Source organism: Megascapheus bottae, chromosome X (assembly GCF_031878675.1).
Source record: "Megascapheus bottae isolate mThoBot1 chromosome X, mThoBot2.hap1, whole genome shotgun sequence".
Lineage (NCBI taxonomy): Eukaryota > Metazoa > Chordata > Mammalia > Rodentia > Geomyidae > Megascapheus > Megascapheus bottae.
In genome coordinates, this window is record NC_143547.1 from 29,122,897 (window position 1) to 29,149,949 (window position 27,053).

At 43.6% G+C, this 27,053-nt stretch overlaps 1 protein-coding gene across 2 annotated transcripts in view; it reads right to left on the bottom strand.

Annotated features, from left to right (window-relative positions):
• Syn1 (synapsin I) overlaps window positions 1–26,354 on the bottom strand; it is a 70,041-nt gene extending 43,687 nt beyond the window's left edge. For both annotated transcript variants that reach the window (XM_090326132.1, XM_090326131.1), the window contains exons 1-5: window positions 25,840–26,354; window positions 14,403–14,460; window positions 14,209–14,300; window positions 12,560–12,716; window positions 11,965–12,054 (exon numbers count right to left, since the gene is read on the bottom strand). In XM_090326132.1, the coding sequence (XP_090182258.1) occupies window positions 11,965–12,054; window positions 12,560–12,716; window positions 14,209–14,300; window positions 14,403–14,460; window positions 25,840–26,216 (774 nt within the window). In that variant the 5' untranslated portion in view covers window positions 26,217–26,354. The remainder of the gene's footprint in view (window positions 1–11,964; window positions 12,055–12,559; window positions 12,717–14,208; window positions 14,301–14,402; window positions 14,461–25,839) is intronic.
• Between the last annotated feature and the right edge of the window lie 699 nt (window positions 26,355–27,053).

Sequence of the window (27,053 nt, forward strand, 5' to 3'; positions counted from 1 at the left end):
GAAACTGCTGCAGGCCCAGCTCCTGGGTGTAGCTGGCCTAGCAGCATCTTAGCAATTGGCATGCCCCCTGTTCTGGCCAGAGCCATTCAGCCGCTGCTCTTAAAGAGAACCTGCCCTATAATTTCTAGGGAGAGACAAGATACAGATGTTGTGACATTCTATGATGACTGCATTAGTTATGAAAAAAAATGGCATAGAACTGCTCCCCAAATTCTAGGGGCCACAGCCTAATCGCATGGGGAGCAGTGGCCTATTGGCCGGAAAAACAATTGGGGCTACTGAAATTAATAAGGATCAGGCAGATACAAGTTTCAAATACAGGTTTCTTCATGGGAACCACCCAACCAGGGCTCCCAAGTCTTTCACCAACTCCTAATAATTTGTATATTTATGCTATTGAGATAAAAGATTGCCTTTCTCTAGAAACAGTGGTTTTCCTTTAACAACCTTTTTTGTAAAAGATGCCCAGGTGAAAAGCAAAGGCCTCTGGAGGTAAGTAGAAATCGGCCGACCCCCTGTATGTCTGTGTTTTGTTTTGTTTTGTTTTGTTTTTAAGAAAGTGCACTGTAGTCCTAAAACAGAGAAAAGAAGGCTGGACACAGCAAGGTCTCTAAGGCCTGGGTGGTCAAGGGACGCCTTGACCCCCCTTCTGAGTTTCTTGTGGATAACAGGGCATGCCTGAGAGTCCCACCAGCAAGACATGTCTAAATCTAAAAACAGCTGTTTAGTGAAAGCATTCATCAAAATTCATGTTTTTGTGTTAAGTGTATCTGATTAAGTCCAATTTTCTTGTTATATGTCAATGTCTGATTTTGTTTCAGAGCCTTTTGTAGGTAGGTTAGGATGGCCTCCGTCTGCCAGCTACCAGGGAATGGAAATCTCTTTCCGTCACTCTGATAGCTTAAGGCCCAGCATGCCATCAAAAGTTTAGGAGTTACTTAAAAGTCTCTGCTTCTCTGTCTTGTTCGTGTTATATATTTTTCCTTGTCCGGTTTTGTCTTTAAAATTGGTACCAGTTTTAAATATGGATCCTTATGTTTTTTCTGTGTGTACTCAAGCACACATCCTTGTTATCTATTTGAATGTTTCTGGGAAGTAAAAGTTTTGGCCCCACTCGGGCCTGGTATGGCCCCTCCCAATCGGCTGCAGTTCAGGTGAGCAGAGGCCAGACAAAGCAGCTGTAGGCTTCCTGCAGGCTTCCTCTAGCTTCCTTTTTCCTACAACCTGCTGAAGTGACAGTGTGGAGACAGTTGGTGGCAGGACACAAACTTCAGTCTTAGTTCTCCTAAGTTTTTAAGACTCCCACCCAACTTTCATCTGTAAAAGGTATTATGGTAATATGTCTAATATCAGGAACTAGCTCTGAAAAAATAAATTTCAGCTAGTCGCTTCATTAAAAACCTTTGTTTTAAAACTTGGTTGTCACCCACAAGAATAAGATTAGCAAAAAAAATCTCTTGTCACTAAAACTTCCGGAAAAATGTTCGCCCGATATTAATTTTGCGCGCTTTAAGATCTTTGAGTATGAATGTGTGTGTGAATGAGTGTGAATGAATATGTTCAAGGTTAAATTGTCAGCATGCTATGTTAACAATGGATAAATTTATACTTGAAACAAAAGCAATTGGGTAAATTTAAGTTTAAACTTCAAGTATTAGGTTTAAATGTTTCCTATGTCTCAAAGGTGCATTGTTTTAAAGAGAATCTGGTAAAAAGTATTTTTCTAAAGATCCTGAAATCTGCATTTTAAAAATCTGGTATTGCAATGGATACAGCTGTTTACATTGCAAACATTGTATCCTGTTTAGCACATAGGTATTAGGGAATTTGGGATTTATTACCTTAAGTTAAAGTTTGGAGACATGTATTAGAGATTTAAATGTAAATTTGTTTATTAATGTCAAAAATTTTGCCTGTCTGTCTTTTCTTGCAGACTGACACTAGAAATCTGATGGTAAAATGTGGATAATGTGATTAGTATTTTAAAGGAATGTTTAAAGGTTTATCTCTATGCAATTGGGTGTATTTAAAAAAAAACAAAGGAAGGAAACTAAGTCCAGACTTAGACTTTTGGTACACTGATGTCCGTAGTTCTTGCATTAGGGAAAAAGTATTATTTGAGTTTAAACTGTTGTAGGAGTTCTAGGCAGTAATCTAAACTGCAGGAAAAAACAAAAAGCCTCTTCTAAGGCAAGGGGAGTGCCTTGAGCCCTAGGGGGCCTGGAGACAAAAGGAAGTTCCTTGAGCCCTTGAAGGTTTTTCAAATGCAAATAAAGACTAAAGTGTTAAATGTTTAAGCAAATATCTGTAAAAGTTTTAAAGAACATTAGAAAAGGGTTTCTGAACAAAGTTTGAAAGTGAAGTTGTCCTAAATGTTTGTTTCAAGAAAGAGAAAAAAGGAAAATTAGGACTACCAAAATGATTGCTTAATTGCTATTTAGCCTGCTCTTATAAAGTCTCCTTATAGCAATTTCCAGCCAGCCCGGGCAAAGCAAGGTCCCTGTGAGACTGTGGTGTCTAATCTGCCAGCAGAATGCTGAGGCAGAGTTGCTTTGGAGCTCAAAGTGGCAGAGTGCTGGCCTTGAGCTGGAGAGTTGAGGGACAGCACCCAGACCCTGAGTTCAAGTCCAGCAACCAACAGAGTGAAGTGCCAATGGGATGTTCTTCCCTGTGTGGAGAGACACCACTGGGACAAAAAGCAATAATGCAGTAAGCCGCTGCTTGGATGGCAGAGATGGTGTCAGATCCTAGAGTCACTTGTGCTTAGCCATTCAATATTAATCAGAGTCGGGAGGTCATAGAATAGTTTGTAAGCATGCCTTACTAATGCCCGTGCCTTTCATAACTGGGCAGGAACTTGTCAATCATCTGTGATAGTAGTAGTTTAAAGTTCTGACTAAGTGAAATTTGATTTGACACCAGCCACAAATTCAGGAAAGTTTGTGGATCTGGGGCTTGTGTCCCTACTATCTGTTTAGATCTGGCAACTGAAGCATAGTTAGAGTCGCAGGGATTAAGTTCCCCAGACAATCAAGAAAATGCCTTTGCAAATGGATGCTAAGTAGGCTAAACTATTGTAGCCAAAGAAGGTTTGTGCAGTTGTTAAATGTTGAATAGGATCTCTAGTTCAGAACAAATCATTGTTCCTGACAGCTAATCCTGGCAACCCCTTGGTAAAATAGACTAAACCTTTTAAGGTCCCTGGTCAAGTACAGAGACAACGCCCCTGAGTCAGCTTGAAGAAGTTACAGAAGCTGAATCTCCAGCCATCAATCCCCTTTAGATAAAGGGACCAGGGAATCATTGGGAGAATTCACCGAAGTCAGGCCTTAGGTTAAGCTTCTTTAACCAGTTTGTGCAGAAATTTGCAGGCAATCCAGCAGGAGGTGTGACATTCCATTGGAGTCCCTGAGAGATGAAGCTGCTGCCATATATTCTGCCCTGCCTGATTCCACCACCACCATACAACTGTTTCCTGAGAGGACTGGAAAAACTCTTGGTGACAGGAATTGGAGATGTACAATCATTATCCAGTATTGTCCGAGATTTACAGGACCAGCTAGATTCCTTGGCAGAGGTTGTACTTCAGAACAGGAGAGGGCTAGATCTGTTAACTGGAGAAAAGGGAGGTATTTTTTGGCTCTACAGGAATGATGTTGCTTCTATGCAAACAATTTTGGCATCGTCCGGGACAAAATCAAAAACCTTCAGGAAGATTTGGAAAGAGGGCGAAAAGAGCTGGCTGATAACCCCCTCTGGAGCGGATTCAATGGACTCTTACCTTATCTCTTGCCCCTGCTAGGACCCTTGCTTGCTCTATTACTAATTGCTATGATTGGACCATGTATTGTTAATAGGCTTGTTTCATTTATTAAGCAGCAGGTAGATACCCTTATGGCAAAACCCATACAAATCCATTATCATCAATTGGCTCTCGAAGACCTGGATGTGCCATATGGCTCTCCTATGGAGACTGCGCCTTAGTCCCACATAGCGCACACCCTCTGGGTGAAGGCATCTGCTTAAGAGGTGCACTGCTAGTGCAAAGGGGCTAGTAAAGCTAGCATGTGGGACCCCTTGAGAGATACGCACGATAGCATAGGGGTTGGTGTCGCGTCATCATGGGACACGGCCTTGTGAATACGGGACCGTTTCCCCTGACAACCCCCTCCTTCTCAAAACGACACCCGAGGCTTTAAGTAAGGGACAGGACTGCCAACCAACAGTTCGCTCCCCTTGTTCCACCTCCAAAGTGCATGAAGGATCAGTGCCTCTGTCTCCCCTCTCAGATTAATGTCTATGATTACCAATGTTGCCATATGCGTTCATTTATAAAAACAAAAAGGGGGATTTGTTGGAGACTGCCTCTGGGTCTCTTAACTTGTTGCCTAGGACTTTAATATGATAGGCTTAGGAATGCTTTAAGTTGCTTTGATCTGTGTTAAGAAACATCTGGACTGCTATCTTTCTCACAGACCTGCTATCTTTCTCACAGACCTGCTATCTTTCTCACAGATCCGTTATCTTAGTGACCAAATTGCCTATGTCCTGTTCCCACAGACTCATGCTGAGGAAAATTTTTTCTACTGAACCTAGCCCCTGCTTTCGAGCCCTATATAAACCCCCTCTAACTTTCAATAAACAGACCTTGATCAGAACACTGTCTTGGTCTCATTCTTTGTGTTTGTCTGTCCCACTCATTTAGGTATGGTTCCCTCTCGGGTCTCAGTTGACTGAACCCCGCGGGCCGGGGCACTTTTTCATACTTTTTGGGTATCTAAGTTATAATTTGCCCCATTCTGTGATGATTATCTTTTCCAATTGTATTTGGTTGACTTTTTCAGTAAGCAGTACTATCTTGAGGGATCAGAGAGGAGAAAATAAACCACTAAAAAGAAAAATAACTACATCCATTTTAGAAGCTTCATTGTGTAAAAGAGCCGCTGTTGGCTTTCAAGGGACATTGAGCTAATCAGGTTCCCACTAGCTCCACTAGACCCCAGTTTGTACCTCTGCAAGTAACTACTGAGCAAGCGTAGGGGTATCCACTAAAATGTATTGAAGAGTAGAGATGCAAGGAATAAAATAATATACTGAATAACTATAAATTAAGGAAATATTATATTAGCAATTAAGAAAAAACAAGCATGATCACAATTTTCAAAAATTCAGTGATGTGGTAAGATCAAATCTAAGAATCTGTGGAGGAAGCCGGGCGAGGTGGCTCACGCCTGTAATCCTAGCTACTCAGGTGCCTGAGATCTGAGGATGGTGGTTCAAAGCCAGCCCAATTAATCACCAGAAAACCAGAAGTGGCACTATGGCTCAAGGGGTAGGGCAGTAGCCTTGAGGTGAAGAGCTCAGAGACAACGCCCAAGCCCAGAGTTCAAGTCCCACAACTGAAAAACAAGAATAATAAAGACCAATTATTAGTTAAACCAAAAGCAAGAGATAAATAATAAAAGTAGAGATAAACGGGGGATATGCTGACAGATATGAATTTCAAAGCATAATTAGGGAAGCTTGAAGATATAATTCAACAAATTGGAAAAATCTAGAAAAAAATGGATGAATTTCTTTCTTTCTTTCTTTCTTTTTTTCAGTTGGTCGCAGGGCTTGAATTCTGGGCCTGGGTGCTGTCCCTGAGCTTTTCAGCTCAAGGCTAGTGCTCTACGACCTGAGGCATAGCATCCATTCTGTTTTTTTTGGAGGTAAATTGGAGATGAATCTCAGGGACTTTAGTGCCTGGACTAACTTTGAACCACAATCCTCAGGCGTCAGCCTCCTGAGTAGCTAGGATTACAGGCATGCGCCACCAGCATCTGGCTATGAAATGGATAAATCTCTAGAGACATATAATCTACCAAAATTGAGCCAGGCGAATAAGGCACTTAAACAGATCTATAACAAGTAAGAAGTTTGAAGCAGCTGTAAAGAGTCCCCTACCAAAGAAGACTACAGGACCAGATGGAGTCACTGCTAAATTATACCCAATGCTTCTCAATCCACTCCAAGAAATAAGTAGGGAATCCTATGCTGTCAAGCTCATTCTGTGAAACCAGTAGTACTCTGATATTAAAACTGGGTAAGAGCACACAAAAAAGGAAACGTATAAACCAATTTCTTATATGAACATAGATGTAAAATCCTCAGTAAAATACTTGCAATCTGAATTGAATAGCACATTAAGAATATCATACATCATGATTAAGTTGGTTCCTTCTAACATATGCAAGCCAATAAACGTAATGTAAGACAAAACCATAAAGCAGATGCAAATCAAAATACAAATCTAGCAGAGTGTTGGTGGCTCAGGCCTATAAATCCTAGCCACATAAGAGGCTGAGATCTGAGAATCAAGCTCCAAGCCAGCCTGGGAAGGAAAGTCTGAGACACTTTTTTCTTTTCTTTTCTCTTCTCTTCTCTTCTTTCCTTTTCTTTTCTTTCTTACCTTCCTTCTTTCCTCCTCCTCCTCCTCCTCCTCTTCCTCCTCCTCCTTCTGCCAATCTGGAGGCTTAAACTCAGGGCCTGGGCATTGTCTTTGAACACTTTTGATCAAGGCTAGCCCTCTGCCACTTGAGCAACAGCACCACTTCCAGCCTTTTTTTTTTTTTGGTCGGTCTTGAGCCCTAACTCTGGACCTGGGTACTATCCCTGAGCTCTTCAGCTCAAGGCTACCACCCTACCCCTGGAGCCACAGCACCACTTTGGTTTTCTGGTGGCTGATTGGAGATAAGAGTCTTACGGACTTTAGTGCCCGGGCTGGCTTTAAACCACGATCCTCAGATGTCAGCCTCCTGAGTAGCTAGGATTACAGGACTGAGCCAGCGTACCTGGCTTTCTTTCTTTCTTTTTTTTTTGCCAGTCCTGGGCTTGAGCTCAGGGCCTGAGCACTGTCCTTGGACTTTCTCAAGGCTAGAGCTCTAGCACTTGAGCCTCAGCACCACTTCCAGCTTTTTTTTCTATGTATGTGGTACCGAGGAATCGAACCTGGGTCTTCATGCATGCTAGGCAAGCATTTTAACCACTAGGCCAAACTCCCTGCCCCCTTTTTTTCTTTTTCTTTTTCTCTCTTCATTGTATTTTACTTTCAGGGTAATGTATAGAGGGGTTACAATTACATTCATCATGTAGTGGATACATTACTTCTTTTTTTTTTTTTTTGCCAGTCCTGGGCTAGAGCTCAGGACCTGAGCACTGTCCTTGGACTTTCTCAAGGCTAGAGCTCTACCACTTGAGCCTCAGCACCACTTCCAGTTTTTTCTATGTATGTGGTACCAAGGAATTGAACCCAGGGCTTCATGAATACTAGGCAAGCACTCTACCACTAGGCCACATTCCCAGCCCTCCATGATACTCTTATTTCAAATTAACTACCAAAAAACCTGGAAGTGGAGCTGTGGCTTTAGTGGTAGAACATAAAAGCTCAGGGAAGGCTCTCAGGCCCTGAGTTAAAGCTCCAGGCCCGGCACAAAAATACCAATAAAAAACTACATTGAGATTCCATCTTATCCTAATGAGAGAGGCTATAATCAAGAAAACAAAAGTCTAGTATCATCGTTTCTCTGTCTGTGTCTCTGTGCCTCTGTCTCTCTGTGCCTCTGTCTCTCTGTCTCTGTCTCTCTCTCTCTCTCTCTCTGTCTCTCTCTCTCTCACTGTCTCTCTCTCCCCCCCCTCTCTCTGAATGAGAGTATAATTATAAGACAGTTCTTTTTAGGCTGAGTGGAGACCTCACCACAATCCAACCATGCTGGCACTCTGATCTCTCACTTATTAGTGACCTGAACTGTGAGAAATAAATGTGTTTTGTGTGGAAATAAAGAATACAAGAAAAAAAAGACAAGGAAATGAAATGGGCTGGAGTTACAGCTCAAATAGAACATGACCATAGCAAAACATGACCCTTAGTTCAAACCCCAGTACCACCAAACCTTAAAGCTGCCCTTAGCCTCTTTGTGTTAAAGGCTAGAGCTTTACCATCTGAGCTACAGCACCATTTCCAGCTTCTTAATAGTTTATTGGAGATAAGAATCTTGGAAGCCTGAGCTAGCTTCAAACTATAATCCTCAGATTCTCCTGAGTAGCTAGGATTACAGGCGTCAACATACTTATAATAAGCCAAGAGACTAGATTAGAATCAGTGTGTGTGTCTGTGTGTGTGTGTGTGTGTGCACATGCACACGGACTTGGGCTTCAACGTAAGGCCCCATGCTCTTGCTATGCTTTTTCACTCAAGGTTGGCACTCTTCCACTTAAACTGTGCTGGTCAATTAGAGATAAGAGTCTCAGATTGGACTGCTTAGCCTGGCTTTGAATTATGCCTTTTGAGTAACTAGGGTTAGAAGAATGAGTTACCGAGCCAGTTCTGGTGGCTCACACCTATAATCCTAGCTACTCACGAGGCTGAGATCTGAGGATCAAGGTTCAAAGTGAGCTCTGGCACTAAAATCTGTGAAACTCTTATCTCCAATTTACCATCAGAAAACTGGAAATGGCACTGTGGCTCAAGGGGTAGTGCGGTATCTTTGAGCTGAAGAGCTTAGGGACATTGTCCAGGCCCAAAGTTCAAGCCCCATGACTGACTAAAAGAAAAAAAAATATGGGGAGGGAAATGGGGACAAAAACATGAGAAGGGGTATCAATGTGTGAGAAGTAATGTACCTACTATCTTGCAAAATTAACTGCAACCCCCCTATACATTACAATAAAAATAAAAATATAAATAAAGTATGAGCTACCAGCTCCTGGATAGATTAGAATCTTAAAATTTTCCTATGAAGAAATACCCAGTACTAGATACCTTCACTGTTAAATTCGACCAAATGTTGAAAAGAAAACATCAATTTTCCCAAAAATACAAGTGGAAGGAATAATGCCCAATTCTTTCTTTTCTTTTCTCTTTCTTTCTTTCTTTCTTTCTTTCTTTCTTTCTTTCTTTCTTTCCTTCCTTCCTTCCTTCCTTCCTTCCTTCCTTCCTTCCTTCCTTCCTGTCTGTCTGTCTGTCTGTCTTTCTTTCTTTCTTTCTTTCTTTCTTTCTTTCTTTCTTTCTTTCTTTCTTTCTTTCTTTCTTTTCTTCCTTTCTGCCAGTCCTTGAACTCAGGGCCTGAGAATTGTCCTTGGGCTTTCTCAAGGCCAGAGCTCTACCACTTGAGCCACAGCACCACTTCCAACTTTTTTTTTTCTATGTATGTGGTTCTAAGGTCTTCGTGCATGCTAGGCAAGCACTCTACCACTAGGCCAAACTCCCAGTCCCCCTCCAATTCTTTCTGAAGGGACAATATTACCCTGATATCAAAACTAAAGATGTCATTATGAAAGAAATTTACTATTTAACCTTCAACAAAATTCTGAAACACACAAGAAGAATTTACACCACGATCATGGGAGATTTAACATAGGAATGCAAAAGTCTATACCCATATATATTATAAACACATTTATGAACCTATTGACTCATGAAAATCAATTAATGAAATATGTAATTATATTTAATTAATAGAATACACTACAGTTACAGAATAAGAAACAACAGCCACACAATCATTTAAATAAACATAGCAGAAAACATTTCAGAAAGTCCAATGTGCTGTCATGATAGAAACCAATCAAGTAGGAACAGTAGAACTTTGTCAACGCTGAGGTAGTGGTGAAGATAGGCCAGGAACACTATTTTAACCACTTTACATTCAGTAAGAAATTTAATTATCACATCAAACCTACAGTTTGCAGATGGGTAAACTTAGGCAAGGGAGATTAAAATAACTTCTTACACATTAAGTACTTGCTAAGTTATGGAGCTAAGATTTCCTTTCACTATTCTCATTATAGGACCTACATTCCACTCTTGGCTGCTATCCTGTCTTACCAAGCATGTGCAATAATAATAATGGCAGACAAATTGAATTTCCTTAGTGAACTTAAATCTTTGCTGGCTGATTGGAGATAAGAATCTCATTGATTTTTTTTTGTCTGTCATGGGGCTTGAACTCTGGGCCTGGGCACTATCCCTGAGCTCTTCAGCTCAAGCTATCGCCCTACTCTTAGAGCCACAGTCCCACTTCCGCTTTCCTAATGATTAACTGGAGATAAGAGTCTCACAGTCTTTAGTGCCCAGGCTGGCTTTGAACCGCCATCCTCAGATCTCAGCCTCCTGAGTAGCTAGAATTACAGGTGTCAACCATTAACATCCAGATATTTCCCTTAGTAATTATAGACCAATTCACAACCTAAGTTGTGAATTCATTTATATGAATAAACCTAATTTGTAACTCTAGGAATAAATTATATTATTTATTACATTTAATATTAGAAATAATTCATCTTTTTAGTGTATTTAAAAAGAGGTACAATTATTATGAGAGCAAAATTTGCAATAGTCATAATTTGTAATAATGGCTAATCTTTGATGATTATTTGTTTTTGCTTTTTTTTTTTGCTAGTCCTGGGCTTCAGCTCAAGGCTTAAGCACTATCCTTGGACTTTCTCAAGGCTAGAGCTCTACCACTTGAGCCTCAGTACCATTTCAGGCTTTTTTTTCTATGTATGTGGTACCGAGGAATCGAACCCGGGTCTTCGTGCATGCTAGGCAAGCACTCTACCACTAGGCCAAACTCCCGGCCCTTTGATGATGATTATTTGTTTTCCAGTCAGAATTATAATTTAGTCATAAAACTGATACTCTTAATTCACATGAATAATTTATAATATTCATGATTATTTATGATATTAGTAACTACACTTTATGAAAATAGTAACCAATGATTCAATTTTTGTTTCTGATCATTATCATTTATAACTGCTACAGTTCTTATTGGCAATATTGATTTGAAATTTGGGTAGAATTTCTATTAGAGCTAGGTGCTTATAGCTCATGTCTATAATTCTAGCTACTCAGGAGTTGAGATCAGGAGGACTGTGGTTCAAAACCATCCCAGATCTTGCACAATTCTATCTCCACAATAACCAACAAGAAGCCAAGAAGAGTGTGAGTTCATGAGGCGAAACCTCAGCACTGCCAAAAAGGAAAATATTTTATCAGGAGAAATACTTTATGTTTGTAACAATGACTTGATACATAGAAGGTATTTGTTGTGTTGATATATACTTGAAATTGTTATTTTTGCCAGCCCTGGGGCTTGAACTCAGGGCCTTGGCACTGTCCTTTCAGCTTTTTCTGTGTCTTTGCTACTGAAGAATTGAACCCAGGGCTTTGTGCACACTCTGCCAGCCCTCGAAATTTGTTTTAATATTGACAAGATTTGACAAGTATTGGGATTGATGTTTTAATTCACACTTATAGTCACTAATTCATAGTACAGGTTGAATGTTCCTTTTTTTTTTTTGGTCAGTCTTGGGGCTTGAACTCAGAGCCTGAGCACTGTCCTTGGGCTTTTTCAAGGCTAGAGCTCTATCACTTGAGCCACAGCCTGTAATCTTAGTATTCAGGAGGCTAAGATCTAAGGATCACAGTTCAAAGCAACCCTGGGCAGAACGTTCGTGAGGCTCTTATCTCCATCTAACCGCCAAAAAGTCAGAAGTGGAGTTTTGGTTCAAGTGGTAGAGCACTAGCCTTGAAGAACAACAACAACAGAAAGCTCAAAGACAGTTCTCAGGCACTGAGTTCAAGCCATTGTACTGGCATCAAAGAAAACCAAACAGCAACAATAACTAATTTTGGTCTATATATATAGGCACCATAGGAAACATAAATTTTGTGTTTAGACTTGGCTCTCATTCTAAAACATTTCATTATGAATATGTAAATACATTAAAATCTTTTTTTAAAAAAAACACAAATCTACAAGTGGTTGCTAGCATTTTGGATAAGTGACACTTGCTCTGTCCTAATAGACCCTATCCATGGCAGTATGGGACCTTCCTAGGCACATGGCTATTATTCTCATTGATAATACAGAATGCCCAATGACCATATTGTATGAATCCTGACTCCTTCCCCAGACTTACCATCTCTTTGTGGTTGGGATAGAAGGTCTGATCAATCAGAGGGAATTCCTCTGTTCCAAGTTTCTTGTGCAGTCGAACCATTTGGGCAAACTATGAGAATCAGGAGACATATGTCAGTGAATTCTACACCTGAAGACATTCTCAAGCAGAAGAGATTCCAGGTGCTGCATTGTAGATCTGACATATCCCCTAAGGCCCCACGTGTTAAAAGGCTTGCTCCTGAGAGTGATATCGTTGGAAATGGTGGAAAGATGAAGAGGTAGGAAATTTTCAAGTCACTGGGGGAATACCTATGAAGAAAACTGTGGGACTCATCTCTCTTTCACTTGTAGGCCACGATGGGAGTGGCTTAGCTTTTTCATACCCTCTGCCATAACGCCCTATCTCACTACAGACTCAAAACAACAGCGCTACTTTATCATGGATTTAAACTTCTAAAACTGTGAGACAAGATAAACACTTCCTCTGTCTAAGTCAATTATGTTAGGTTATACATTATAGTAATCGAAAGCACTTCTCAACATCCTCAGTCCGTAAAAGTCACTTAGTGATTCCAGGCTCCCACATGCATAAATAAGCCATTTCTGTCTCTTACCACCCAAGGCTTGTCACAGAAGTTGTAGACAGAATGCAAAGAGTTGACACTGGGGATTCCAGCATACTGCAGTCCGATAACCAAGCTGCGGTAGTCTCCATTGCGTGCCATGCTGAAGGCATGTTGGCGGATCAGCACAAAGTCTGGTTTCAAAGACCTGAGTGGAGGGAGGGGAGGAAGTAATGGACAAATAGTGTCCAACCAGAAGCTCCTTACCACACGTGGACTGAGTTTCTCAGTCTTCACAGTTCCCCCATGTGGGTCTCAGTGTCCATGTCTGCTAATATGGCATGGCCCAGCTCTCAGCAGTTTCTTTCCTATGCACACATACATGGGCTACTTCTGCCCAGAGCATCATTTCTATCCTTTCTCCATCTGCTGATAGCTTTGCAGCCTTTCCTGGCTGCCTTCCTCTTTGCCAAGGTCAGTGTGTAGTTACCTATTCATCTCTGCCACCTCCTTGGGCACAGTCACTTAGACGACCAGCTGGCCTCAAAAGTAAGCTGCCTGGAACAGATTCTGGCCTCAGTTTCTCTACGGGAGCTGTTTCTCTGTCCTAAATTTATCCCCTTAGGTGTCTGTGTGGATCATTCCTCCTCCTGCCGGTCGTTTCTCATCTGCCTCTCATGCTAGCAGGATACCCTATCCAAACTCTACACCCAGCCAGCATTCACCAACCATTATATCTTCCCTATTGCTCTGATATCTTCTCAGTACTTTTTTTTGCCAGTCCTGGGGCTTGAACTCAGGGTCTAAGCATTCTCCTTGGGCTTTCTCAAGGCTAGAGCTCTACCACTTGAGCCACAGCACCACTTCTGATGGTCTTTGTGCACTCTACCACTCGGGCAAACTCCCAGTCCCTGAAGGTCTTTTTTATTTTTTTTTGTCTTTTGTCTTTTCTTTGGTCTGTTTAATTCACTACTTTGTTCTTTGTGCACAGTAAGTGCTCAATAAATACATGTTGGATTTCATGTGCTGCAGCAGATGTGTGAGAAATGTTGAATGAATAATTGAAAAGTTTGCCTTGTAGCCTGCTGGGATACTTGGCTCTTCAGAAGAAAAGTTTCTCATTATGTTCTGTGCTAAGTTCTCATTTGAAGAAGCTCTAAGGGATCCTTGTGCTTCTCCTATCACACTAGCATACCCTTTTTCAAAATTAATTTTTAGATGCCAGGAGTTTGGTCTAGTGGTAGAGTGCTGGCCTAACATGCACAAAGACCCAGATTCGATTCCCTTGTACCACATTCATAGAAAAGCTGGCTGTGGCTCAAGTGGTAGAGTTCTAGACTTGAGGAGAAAACGCTCAGGGACCACACCCAGGACCTGAGTTCAAGTTTGGGAACTAGTTTTAGGCACACAAGCGCCCCCCACCATACTCATTTTAAGCCGGACACTGGTAGCTCATACTTGAAATCCTAATTACTCAGGAAGATGAAATCTGATGAATGTGCTTTGAAACCAGCTGGGGCAGGAAAGTCCATGAAACTCTTATCTCCAACTAATGAGCAAAAAGCCAAAAGTGGAGCTGTGGCTCAAATGGTAGAGCACTAGCCTTAAGCAAAAATTGCTCAGGGTCAGCATCCAGGTCCTGAATTCAAGCTCCATAACCAGTACCCCCTCCAAAAAAAGGATACCCTTTTAATACTCACCGCACAACCTTGACCCCATTCCTTAGCACTTCCATATCCACAGAGAATCCACCATTGGCATGAGCCACGAGATTAAGATCAGAGAATTCAGCCTGGAAATGAGAAAATTGATGAGTCACCCATATCATAGGAAAATGATCAATCAGTTTGCAGCCTAGAGAATTAAGCTCCAAAGTCCACTTGCTCCAATTTACCTGTTCTACTTTAATGTCAGTTTCTCCATGGATCTTCTTTCCTTTGAAGTATTTCGCCCTAGAGAGGAAAATAGAGGGTGGGGGGGAACATTCATCAGTGCTCAGATCTCAGAAAGAAAGACAATATCCAGGTTGATCCTTTGACCCCCTTTTCCCTTCAGTACTGCTATAGACGCCACACAATGCTTTCAATTTGCAGAACTACTTTGAAAAAAAATCCGCAATGAATGCTTTGTGAACAATGAAGTCTATTGTAATGCTCATGGGGAGGTCTGTAAAGGGCATTGAAGACTGTGAAGAGTGTTCATAAACCATAAAGAACAGGCATTTCCTAAAATATGATCTGCTCATTATACTTCTATTGTCAATGTCCCAGAAAAGTGTTACAAAATGAATAGTGCGGTGTCCATTATAAAAGACTTTGAGCTTGCGGGGATGTTTATAAATAGAGAAGAACCTCACAGAGGACAAATAAATGACATGGTCCTGTGGTTATATGTGGTTTTTTGTGGGTCATGGGGCTTGAACTCAGCCTGAGCACTGTCCCTGAGCTCTTGAATTCAAGGCTCCTGCCCTATCCCGGGGTCTGGGCTTTGTCCCTGAGCTCTTCAACTCCAAGCTACCACCCTACCCTTGAGCCAAGTCCCACCCCCTGTTTTCTAGAGGTTAACGAGATAAGAGTCTCAGGTCCTTTTGTACCCAGGCTGGCTTTGAACCTTGATCCTCAGATCTCTGCCTCCTGAGTAGTTAAGACTACAGGGGTGAGCCACTGCACCGGGCTGGTTATATGTATTTTAGTGCCCATGTAGGTCTCAGTGTCCACGTCTGCTTATATGGCATGGCCCAGCTCTCTGCTCTCTGGTTCTTTCCTAAGCACTGAGAGAGGAGCACCGCAGTCATGGGCGTGCTGTCCTATGAGGACCATAGCACCAGTGTGGGTGGGCAGCTGTGTCTGAGCAGATTGAGCCGTGCTGGCTGGGGGTGGTTCTAAAGAAGCTGCAGCCAGCAGTGATGGGGACAGGAGGGAATGCAGCTGAGGATGAGGGGAAAGCCACAGGAAGGAGGTGGAGTAGCAGCAGCAGCAGGCACATCACGAACTGCTCTGTCATCATTCCTGCCCCATCTTAGTGGTGTTCAGTTTCCAGTGGCTTCTTTGCCCAGGGCTTCCTCCCTAACAGACATCTTTATAGACAGAATGAGCTTTCTCATGGATTGGGTGGGGGGGAGGGGCAGGAGATATTTCCAGGGCTACAGGTCACTGATAAGCACCATATATTTCAGATTTTTCGATACATATGTACTGCACAAATGGCCTTGGTGACTTCACTGATGTACACAGGAGTAGCAGAGCATGCTATTTCTTTTCCCTTTGTGGTGCTTGGAATAGAACTCGGGGCTATGCACATGTTAGGCAAGTGTTCTACCTCTGAGCCACATTCCTAGTCTAGCTATTTCCTTTTGCTGTCTGTCACTCTATCTTGGTGTCTGTCTCTCTTACACACACCTCATTACTGACAGTTATGAGCACTGGGAGAGAATTTTCCATATATGTAAACTATATTTCATATATAAACTGATGGCAAATACGAATGATAAGCGTAGATCATATTTTACAATGTGGTATTTTTTTAAGTTTTGGTCGTGGGGCTTGAACTCTGGGCCTTGGTGTTATCCCTGAGCTATTTAGCTCAAGGCTACTGCCCTACCCCTTAAGTCACAGCGCCACTTCTGGTTTTCTACTGGCTAATTGGAGGTAAGAGTCTCACGGACTTTAGTACCCAGGCTGGCTTTGAACTGTGATCCTCAGATCTCAGCCTCCTGATTAGCTAGGATTGCAGGCATGAGCCACTGTGCTTGGCTACAATGTGTTTTTTAAAACCAGGGTTAATGAATTTTGCATAGCAGATGATGACAGCTAATGCCTTTGTTCCTACTGGGAAATGAATTTTGTCACAGCTAACTGCCTTGGCTGAGGTTATACCTACTTCTGGAGGACACCCCCTAGCCTATGTCTACTATTCAGTATCACTCCAGACTGACCATTTCGTTCTGAATGAGTGGAGGCTTCAAGTCCATCCATATGAGAACCCAGTCTCTCCCTCCATTCAACCTTTGTTGACCCAACAGAATTTCCAGGAAGCCTCCTAGGTGCAAACATTTGCCTCAAAGGCCATTTGCAGGAAGATAGTCTAGGACACTGGGCCAAAGATGTCAAACCACAGAGAATATTCAACACGATTCTGGATCTGGTTCTCCTAACAGACACTTGGGAGTGAAGATCCATCAGTGAGTGGTAGGAGGTGAGGTGCAGCTCAAATGGCCTCTGACATGCTAAGCAAAGCACTGTGCAACAGATCTGGCTGTGTCATAAGCAGGATGCCACTTAGATCATATGATCTGGTAGGTACTATGATGTTGAAGGTAAAGCAGCGTTTTCTTTTTTTCTTTCGTACTAGTCCTGGGCTTAAACTCAGGGCCTGGGCACTGTCCTTGGACACTTTTTGCTCAAGGCTAGCATTTTGCCACTTGAGCCACAGTGCCACTTCTGGCTTTTTCTGTGTACGTGGTTCCAGGAAATATGGGGCTTCATGTATGCTAGGCAAGCATGCTACCACTAGGCCATGCTCCAGGTCCAGAAGCAGCCTTTTGTGCTGGTCCTGGACCTGAATTCAGGGACTGGACGTTGTCCCTGAGCTGCTTATTCTTATTGTTGTTGTTATTGTCAGTTCCTTGGCCCTTGGGCTTGAACTCAGAGCCTGGGCACTGTCTTTGAGCTCTTTTGCTCAAGGCTAGTGCTCTACCACTTTGAGCCACAAAGTCATTTATGGTTTTTCTGGTGATTAATTGGAGATAATAGTCTCAGGAATTTTCCTGCCCAGTCTGGCTTCAAATTAAAATCCTCAGATCTCAGCTTTCTGAGTAGCTAGCATGAGTTACTGGTGCCCAGCTAAGATGTAGTCTTTTCTCCTCTGAGGGAGAATGAAAGCACAGGCCACTGGACTTGAGGAGCATAAATTGGCTTTTTCTGCCTGTGGACTGTAAGAGGAATCTGGTAGAAGGGAGTGAGCCAGCTGGTGAAATATCCTTGGCACTTGAGAGGAGCAAGGGAAATGGGAACCAGATCGGGGTGACTGTTTGCTAAATGTCACTGATGTGCTGAAGAAACATCTAACAAGCTCAGGGTGAATTATTATCAATTCAAAGCTAATGTGAAAGCCAGACTTCATTTAAGGAAAGCTTTTGCAGCCAGAGGGTAGAAAAGGGGAAAGCAGGCTTCAGATTTAACAGTAAGATTTACAGAGCTTCAGAAATGACCTTTCAGGCCTACCACTCTCTTGTGTCATGCTCAGAGCGCTAACATGGGAGAGCACCCTGATGCTTGGGGTGGGTATAGCTGAGCAGATGCAAACACCTTGAACTTATAGACTCACTTGAAGCTGCCATTGTGCTTAACGGAAGCATACCACTCCCCTTTGGATATAGCACTTTCCTCTATTTGGTGATAATGCAGAAGGCCTCAAGAAACAAGTGCTTTATAAGTCAATGCCTATTGTTTTCAGCATGGACCCCCACCTTTTCTTCTGAAAACCAGGCCAACACCCATATCCTGCTCACTGTGGGTTCCCTGGATCCAGAGACCCACAAAGTAGTCACAAACACGTAATTGGAATGGTCCTGACATGGGTTCCTTGGTCTATCACAGTTAAGAATGTCCAGATGGAAGCTTCTGCAATGGCACGTATCTCTGTGCTTTGATCAGAGAAGTAAATCAGGCTGGGTGGAGAAGGGCAGGCAGTTCAGTAGTGCCATACTTAATTAATATGCACAAGGCCCTTTGTTTAAAAATAAGACAATAGCAAATGAAATGAAAAGAAATATTGTATTATTCTAGGGGTGGTGGTAGAAATTTGGACCACTCAGAAAGATCTAGAGGATGTAGAAGTGTTGGTCTCTGAGAAGGCTGTTGGTCCTTGAAAAGGTGTTATCTCTGATTGTGCTATGATATGGTATCATTGCTATAGTAGCTTGATAAAGTCTTATGTATGGCATGTGGTCACCAATTTAGGAAATACGTTATTCGTGTGTGTGTGTGTATGTACGAGGGCTTGAACACAGGGCCTTCCACTCTTAATTGCTTTCTCACTCAAGGCTGGTATTCTACCACATGAGCCACACATTCACTTCCAGCTTTTTGGTGGTTAATTGGAAATAAGAGTCTCAAAGACTTTTCTTTCCAGGCTGGCTTCAAACTGCGATCCTCAGATCTCAGGCTTCTGGGTAGCTAGGATTACAGGTGTGAGCCACCATCACCCAGCAAGTATATTCTTTTTACTTTTGATTAGAAAGGAAGATCAGAAATATCTCACTTTCACATGGGACTGACAATAATAGTCGTTTATGGTCTTGCCATGGGGCGATGTTATTTCTATCATTTCTATCAACTTGTGTCATAATATAGTCCAAAGGAATCTGTACCATCTGGACATCCCACAGAAAATCACACTGGACAATTATATCAGTTACATCATACAATTATGTAAGATGGGTAAGAGATGGTTAGCATATTCCTTTGATAAGGCACATATGCTCCAAACTGGGTATGGTGGTACACACCTGTAATCCAAGTACTTTGTAGGCTGAGATAAAAGAAAGGGAAAAGACTTCAAGATCAGCCTGGGGTACATAGTGCAATTCTTTAAAAAATTATATGTGTTTCAAAGGGCATGAGAGAAACCAGACAAAGACTTAGGGACCAACCACATTAGCAAAAGTTGTAGGGATCCAGTGGTCCAAAGAATTTCATGAGGGCACCTCCAAACAGAGAACAGCACTGCATCTCACCTCTCCCTTCAAGAAGAGAAGCACAACAGCCAAAAGGCCTATTCCAGGTTCTGGAAGCACTGTATTCTGTACCTGGAAATACTACTCTGCCCCATGTTTCAGGTGACATGTGAAGCTGCCAGCTCTTAGTGAGGACCAGAGCACCAAAGGGCTGTGTATCAGGTCTAGGATGTGGAACAAGAAGTCCTGACACAAAGACCATAAGATGGGGAAGGGCCTTTGATACTGGAGTTGACTTAGTCTGGAAAGACACTGTGTGGAGCTTGTGAGAGGCCCAAGCTAGAGGCCTTCAGAATCCTAGAGTCACACCATGCCATCTGCAGCTGAGAATTATTTGTCTTTTTGCTTTGGAGACAGTCTCGCTTCGTAGCCTAGGCTACTTTGGCACTTGTTATGAGGTTAAGATTGGCCTTTAAGTGTCCATCCTGTTTAAGCCTTCCAAGTGCTAGGATTACAGATGTGTGTCTCCATGCCTGGCTGAATTACATGCTCTGTGAGAAACCTATTCAGTCAGAACACTGGTAGATTTAGAATGCTTGACTACAGTTCAGCAAGTAACTGTGCGTCCAGGACAGTCCAATACAAGCTAGGTTCTGTCACATACACCAAGTAATAAACAGATGGGACCAGCAGTGTCAGTACTGAGACCATGCAAGGCCAAGCACGCTGTATGTGTAGGTAACCGAGATCTCCATAGTGTCCACAATTGGCATGCTGTCTTCTCACCCTCACCTAAAAGATTTCCAGCCAGTTGAGACAAGAGGATAATGTCTAAGCTTGGGTTAGAAATGGGTTGCCCCAATCTGTGAGTGAAAGTCAAAGAAATGGACAGTGGCTATACTGCAGCTGTCACTTTGAGCATCCTTGGAAGATAGTACCAAAACCTCCCATAGTGGGCTAATGTACATGGTAGTCTACTTTGTGCAAAAAAGAAAGTAGCTCCAGATTAGACTATATATGCATTTACTGGTAATGGTAAATGCCTTTGCTGGTTGGCCAAAGGCCTGGAAGGCAAAAGATTGAAAGTTCAGGACAAATGATGTCTGGGATAAAGAAAGGTGGGTGGACAAATGGAAGTGGGCAAAAAGGGAAAAGGGAAGATGTTTGTATTGTGCAACACCTACCAGTCATCATCTACCATGGAAGTGGCACTAGGCAACCAGTAAGATAGGATGAGTCAGCCAGATGATGTCAGCCAGCCTCTGTAATCAGCCACCCCAGGGCTAGCAGATGGGTTCACGAATCAAGTGGCAATAGCAGCAGAGAAAGAAGCTATGGGGTGGGGCCAACAGCATTAGAGCTGCATATCCAATCTGCCAGCAACTGAGACCAAGGCTGAGTATTAGATGACACCATGTCTAGAGAGAACCAACCAATCAACCACTTGGGGCAGGATACCTATACATTGGGGCTCCTTCCATCATAGAAAGAATAGCAATCTATTTTGACTGGAAGATTCCATACATGGGTTGCCTTTTCTGAATGTAGGATTTCTGCCAGCATCACTGTCCAAGTGTTCCCACAATGTTTGAACCAGCACCTTCAGATTCCAAAGATCACTGCATCAAAGCAAATGACACAAGTCATAGCAAAATAAAGAAGTGCAAAAGTGGTCTGTGACCATTGAACCAAGTAATTTGGTTACATATCACTGTCTAGAAGCTGCTGGCCTGCTAGAATGATGTGGGTTTTTTTTTGGTACCCATAGCTAAGATCCTATATGAGAGATGATACCATGTAAAGATGGCATCATCTTCAGAAATAAAAAAAAACACAGTATAAGCCCTAAATCAATGGCCATGGCCCGTGCTTTGTTTTTAATAGGTAGGATACATGAGTCTTGGAATTTGGAAGTTAAAGTAGTAGTGGCCCCGCTTACCATAGATCCCAGTGGTCCACTCTGGGAATTTGTGCTTCCTGTTCCCTCAAGGCTCTGCAAGGTTAGAGGTCCTGGTTCTTCAAGGGGGACACTGCTACCAGGGGACACAGCAAGAATCCCATTAAACTCTAGAGTATGATCACCACCTGGGCATGCCAAGTGAAGAGGTGTCACTGTCTGGCAGGAGGATATGACCTTGATACTTAAGAGGATGCAGGGCTGCTACTACACGTTAGGGGTAGGGAGGTAATCCACTTGGGCATCTGTTGGTACTCCTTGATCAATTTCGACAGTAAGTGGACAAGTAGAGCAGCTGGAGCCTGAGATGTGTGTGGGGATACAAGGCACAGGGACCCATCAATCAAAGAGAAGGGAAGAGATCATCCACCAAGTAAGCCATTGAGACCAAAAGAAGTGCTAACTGAAGGTGAAGGGTCTGCCACCAGGGAATCTATCTAAGGAAAGAAGCCACAATAAGAAATATAGTTTATGCAACCCACTGTATGCATATTTACATAATAATCCATGCTATATATATTATATAAGGCACATTATTTAGCAAATAGAATATAGGATATGCCTTATATAATATGTAACAAATGTGGCATACTAAAATTATGCATACATGTCTCTAGGAAACATAGTAGAATGTACTTAAGTATACATATACAATTGGAATTAAAGTTTTAGCTAGGCATGGTGACATATACCTGTATTCCTAGCACATGGAAAGCTGAGGAACGAGGATCATGAGTTCAAGGCTAGTCTGGGCTATATAGCAAGATATCATATTAAAAATTTCAGTAAATAATTACTTTTACTATTTGAAATGGAACTTTGTATTTCCTATCTTATTTTCTGAAGAAAAATATGCAAATTAGCTTATGTAGTACAAAGTAATTAAATAACACATGCAACATGTCATATATAATATGTAGTATACATTATATAATATATGTCTTACTGGAATGACAATTTACATTTTTTTGAAAACTCGGCTTACTATGTGTAAAATAGTGTTATTTTCTTTCTTTCTTTTTTTCTTGTGGGGCTTGAACTTGGCCTGAGCGCTGTCTCCGAGCTCTTCAGCTCAAGGCTACCACCCTACCCCTGGGCCTTGGCATTGTCCCTGAGCCCTTCAGCTCCAGTCTACCGCCCTATTCTTGAGCCAAGCCCCACTTTCCGTTTTGTAAAGATTAATTGGAGATAAGGAGTCTCAGGTCCTTTTGTGCCCCGGCTGGCTTTGAATTTGATCCTCAGATCACAGCCTCCTGAGTAGCTAGGATTATAGGCGTGAGCCACCGCACCTGGCAAAATAGTGTTATTTTCTATTTCCATTTATCTTTCATCATGAAGAAAGTGATATGCTGGTCAATAAGCTGATAGGTAACCGCTGTTTGAAAACCATGGAACTAAATTATCTCTAAAACAGAGAGGTGAGTCACCTCAGAGGTTGCAACTTCAAAGCACAGAGGTTCTAAATTTTGGGAAGAAATGAGAGTGGTGAAGTTTTTGGGAAAGCATCATACTTCACTCAGGCGTGCATTTGATACAGTTTGCAAAATTCCTCCTTTTTTCCAGGCTTCCTTGGTTCTGAGAGGCTGTTAGCTGGTGACGAAAGGCTCTTTTCTCATGCTGAGCCTGGTGTACAAAGGCTTTTTCCCTTCATCCATGTTACCTCATATATAGTAGGCGCTAACTATATATTTGCTTGATTGCCTGGAAGGAAAGACTGGAGAAGCTGCTGGGATAAAAAGAGCAGGTGCTCAGTAAATACTTGCTTGAAAGATTAAAAGCAAAAATGAAAACCAATGGAGTTGCCAATATGAAAAAGGTCTTGTATGTTTGCTGATCCCAGTGCAACAAATTTGACCATGAAGAGAGCAAATTGGGAAGAGGACTTTGGTGAAGGAATTATGGCACATGAACAATATATGCTTTATGGGCTGCTGGGGACAAGAGTGAAGCAGCCTGCTGAAGAGATAGGAATGCAGTTATTTGAGCAGAATACAGTAAGAGATTAATAAGTGCTTTAGGATTAATGGGTACAGGAAAGGGTAACTCAAAGATGGCTACCAAGTGGGAGAGCATCATCTAGCTAGAATAAAGTACAGTATGCATTGAGTTTTCGGGACTATATAGTGTGAAAGGAAGGATGGGGATTGCTAAAGGGGGATTGGACCTACAAGAGGGGGAAAATAGAGGTTCTTTAGCATATACATTAGGTGTTCATTAAATGAATATGGGGTTAGGGGGGAGCCATTGGCTCATCCATGTAACCCTAGCTACTCAGGATGCTGAGATCTAAGGATCGTGGCTCAAAACCAGCTCACCAGGAAAGTCCACGAGTCCCATCTCCAATTAACTGCCCAAAGGTAGAGGGGCAGTTTAAGTGGTAGAGTGCTAGCCTTGAGCAATAAACCTCAGGGACAGTGTAGGGTGCCGAGTTAAAGCCCTAGTACAAGCACCAAAGTTGGTGGGGCTAAATAAAAGAAGATATATTAAAAATTCAGGTAGTGATTGACATTAGAGGGAGGACTGGAGGCATGGCTCAATTAGTAGAGGGCCAGCCTGGAGGGAAAAAAAGCTCAAGACCATGAATTTTAGCCCTAGTACTGGCACAGAAAAAGGAAAAAAGGAAAATAGCTGAAGGAAGGTTCTTCCCAGTGTATTGTAGTGCATAATAAATGCCTCCCACATTCTGACACATGGAAAAAGGCAATAAATATCTGTAGCGTGAATTGCTCTGAAGAGAGAGGAAGGCAGCAGGGTAAGGACTCTTGGGGAAGGAGGAGGGGTGATCTGACTAGTAAACAAATGGTACTCAATAAATTTCAGCTGAAGTGGATCCCTGGAGAGTGGGTTCTTAAGGCAGGGGCAGGAACTTCAGAGACCTGGAAAGAGGAGATTGAGAATGACTCATACAATAAGTGCTTAGTAAGTGTTTACTGGCTTAAATAGACTAAAGGCCCTTTGGGGGGTATCAAATGAAGTTTGGGAGAGGGAATCCCATGGTTAGTGAAGGGAACAGAAGAGTGGACCCTCTAAATTGGGATCTGGATTGATGGAAGGAGAAGAGCTGGGGAGAGGCAGAGCTTGTGGTTGGGGCAGGTGCTCCAAGTGGCATTGAAGGGAATGTGTTCCCTCCATGTATCAGGCACTAGATCCACTGGAAAAAAGGCCTCTGGGGAGGAGGCAGGAACACACAGAAGGACTCTGCAGATGCTCATGGGAGCCATTGGGGGAAAAGGCCTTCAGGGAAAGTAATTAGAATGTAGTACATGTCAGAAAGGAATATATCCATCGCATCCATTTAAAGAAAGCTTTGGCAAGGTGTGTGTGGGGGCACCGGCTAGGGGTAAGCATGTGATCATTTGATAAACATTCATAGGATTTTTGGAGGAAAAGTCTTTTGGGGAAGAGGAAAGGAGATGCAGAAACCTGGTCTCTGCAAGCAGGATTCTCCATCCATGGGTGGAAAGGCTTTTGTGGGGAAGGCCTGTGCTCCCTATACATGCTAAGGAATGATGAAAAGGAAAATTCTTCTGCAAGAGTGACTGAAGTGGTGCCCATAGCAACTGCTACATACCTGAGCATTGGATTAACTGCAAGCATAGACCTTGGAGGTGTCTAAGGTTGGTTCATGCAAAAGGTGCTCATTACATGCTGAGTAAAGCCATGAAGGAAAAGGCACTGGGCAAATGTTTAGTGGGGGGGATAGGAGGGTGTTATCTAAGCAGGCCCTCAAAACATGCTTGCTGACCATATTGGAGGAAAGAATCTTTAGAAAGGGACCACGCTCTAGGCAGTTGTTAAATTCTGGATGAACCAACCAAAGAAAAGGCCTTTGAAGAAGTAGGGATGGAGGATGCAGAAGGCACTCATTACATGCATGTAGGATTCACTATAGGTCTTTGAGGAGACAGTGTGCTGATGAGTCACACACCAAAGGCTCAAAATGCTCATGGAACTCACTGGAGGAAAACGATGTGTTTGAGAGGGGCTTAGGGATGCGATATATGTCAGGTACTTAATAAATGCTTCTTAGATCATTTGGAGAAAATCTTCTTGGAGAGAGAGCTGGGATTTGGGGCAAATAGAAGACATTCAGTGACTGTTCACGGGATCCATTACAGGCCCAGGTTGCGGCTAAAAGCTAGGGTGGAATAGACAGCAGGCACTCAATCAATGTTTACCACATAGAGGATACATGCGCACAAGACCCATTAGAGAGAAGGCTTAAGGGCAAAGGGTGAGGCGAAATGGGCTTAAATCCAGCTCTCAAAACATGCTTGCCAAATTCAACTGAAGCTAAAGGCTTAAAGGAAGGGTTCTTCAACAAAGCATACTGTAGGTACTGGATAAATGCTTACAAATCCATTAGAGGAAAAGCCCTTGGGGACAAGGGTTAGGTAGGGAAAGCAGGTCACATTCAGTGCTTGAAGGCTTACGGGATATACTGAAGTCAAAGGTAATTGGGGAGGGGGATTGAGGAAGAGGTACACAGTAGGCAACGGAGTATTGCTGTCTGTACCCACTGAGCTTTGGGGGAGGCAAGGGCGGGGCACATAGGAAGGCCCAGCATCATGACTTAAAGGAAAGGAATTTGGGTGAGGGAGCTGGATGCCAGTCACCTAAGTGGCGCTCGATAATTGCTCATTCACCGTGGAATCACTTGGGGACCCAGGCCCACAGGAAGGCGCAGCAGTGGCTTACCAGTCGGTGTGCGGCTCGTCGATGACCAGCAGCACCCTGGCGGCGGCGCCCCCGCGGCCAGCGCCCCCAGAGCCGCCGCCCACCTGCTCGCTGAAGGTGGCAGCCGCAGCTGCTGTGGTTTGTTTGACCGCGTTGGACAGCGACGAGAAGAAGCCACCGCCCCCTGAGGAGCTGGGACTAGGGGCGGCAGGAGAAGCCACTGGGGCGGCCGTGGAGGTTCTCTCGGCAGTAGCGGCCGTGGAGCCGGGTGTGGCTCCGGGGCTAGCGGCAGAGGGCGGCGGCGGGGGCGGCTGCGGGCGCTGCAGGTCTGTCATGTACCCATTCGGCAGATTGGCCATGAAGTTGCTGTCCGACAGGCGGCGCCGCAGGTAGTTCATGGTGGCGGCTTAGGGCAGAGGGTCCTAGGGGCAGTCTGTCCTGGAGCCGCGGGGGCGGACCGCGAAGGGCCCAGGAGCACAGCTGCGCTCTCAGGCACGACGCGACTCCTCTGCTGCCCGCCGCAGACTGAGGCAGCGCTGAGTCGCCGCCGCTGCAGCGCGGACGGTCGCACCCGTGCCCCCCTATGTTGAGCCTCGAGTGGTGCCGTCTGGCTGGGCACACAGTAGTGCGGACGCGACCAAGGCGATGGGGAAGGGGAGTTTGTAGAGGACTGGCTAGTGACGTCAGCGCGTCTTCAGTGCTGGGGAGGCGGTGGCGCGCGCTGGCGGTGGGGGCGAAGGCGCTGTCCGCGGTGCTGAATCCATCAGTGCGCACGCGCCACGCCGCATCATGTTACCCTTCCCCCCCTCGCCGATAAGGGATGCGCAATTTGGGGAGTGGGGGGTGGGGTGCTTGTCCAAAGGCTTGGGGTCGGTAGTCAAGTACCCCACAACCCGCCCCATCATGGTCCTCATATCCACTCCATTGCACCCTCTGCAAATTTTGCTTCCAGTGTTGGTATCTGCCACTGAAGATAATTAGTGGTATCCATGGGGAGGCGGGGAGGGTATGGAGGCACACGCAGAGACCTAAAAGTAGAGAAATAAGCCCCTCACGAAGAGGGGTGGGGGTCACATGCAGTGCTTTGCGGGAAATAAGTCTTCCATCCCACACAGTCTCAAGCAGAGAGAAGTGGGGGGTTGGCATGGGGGTGGCAGAAACATCAGACATGCAGAGGTGGGTACCTGGGGTGATATACACACTCATGTCTTGGATGGTGAAGGGCCTGGAGACAA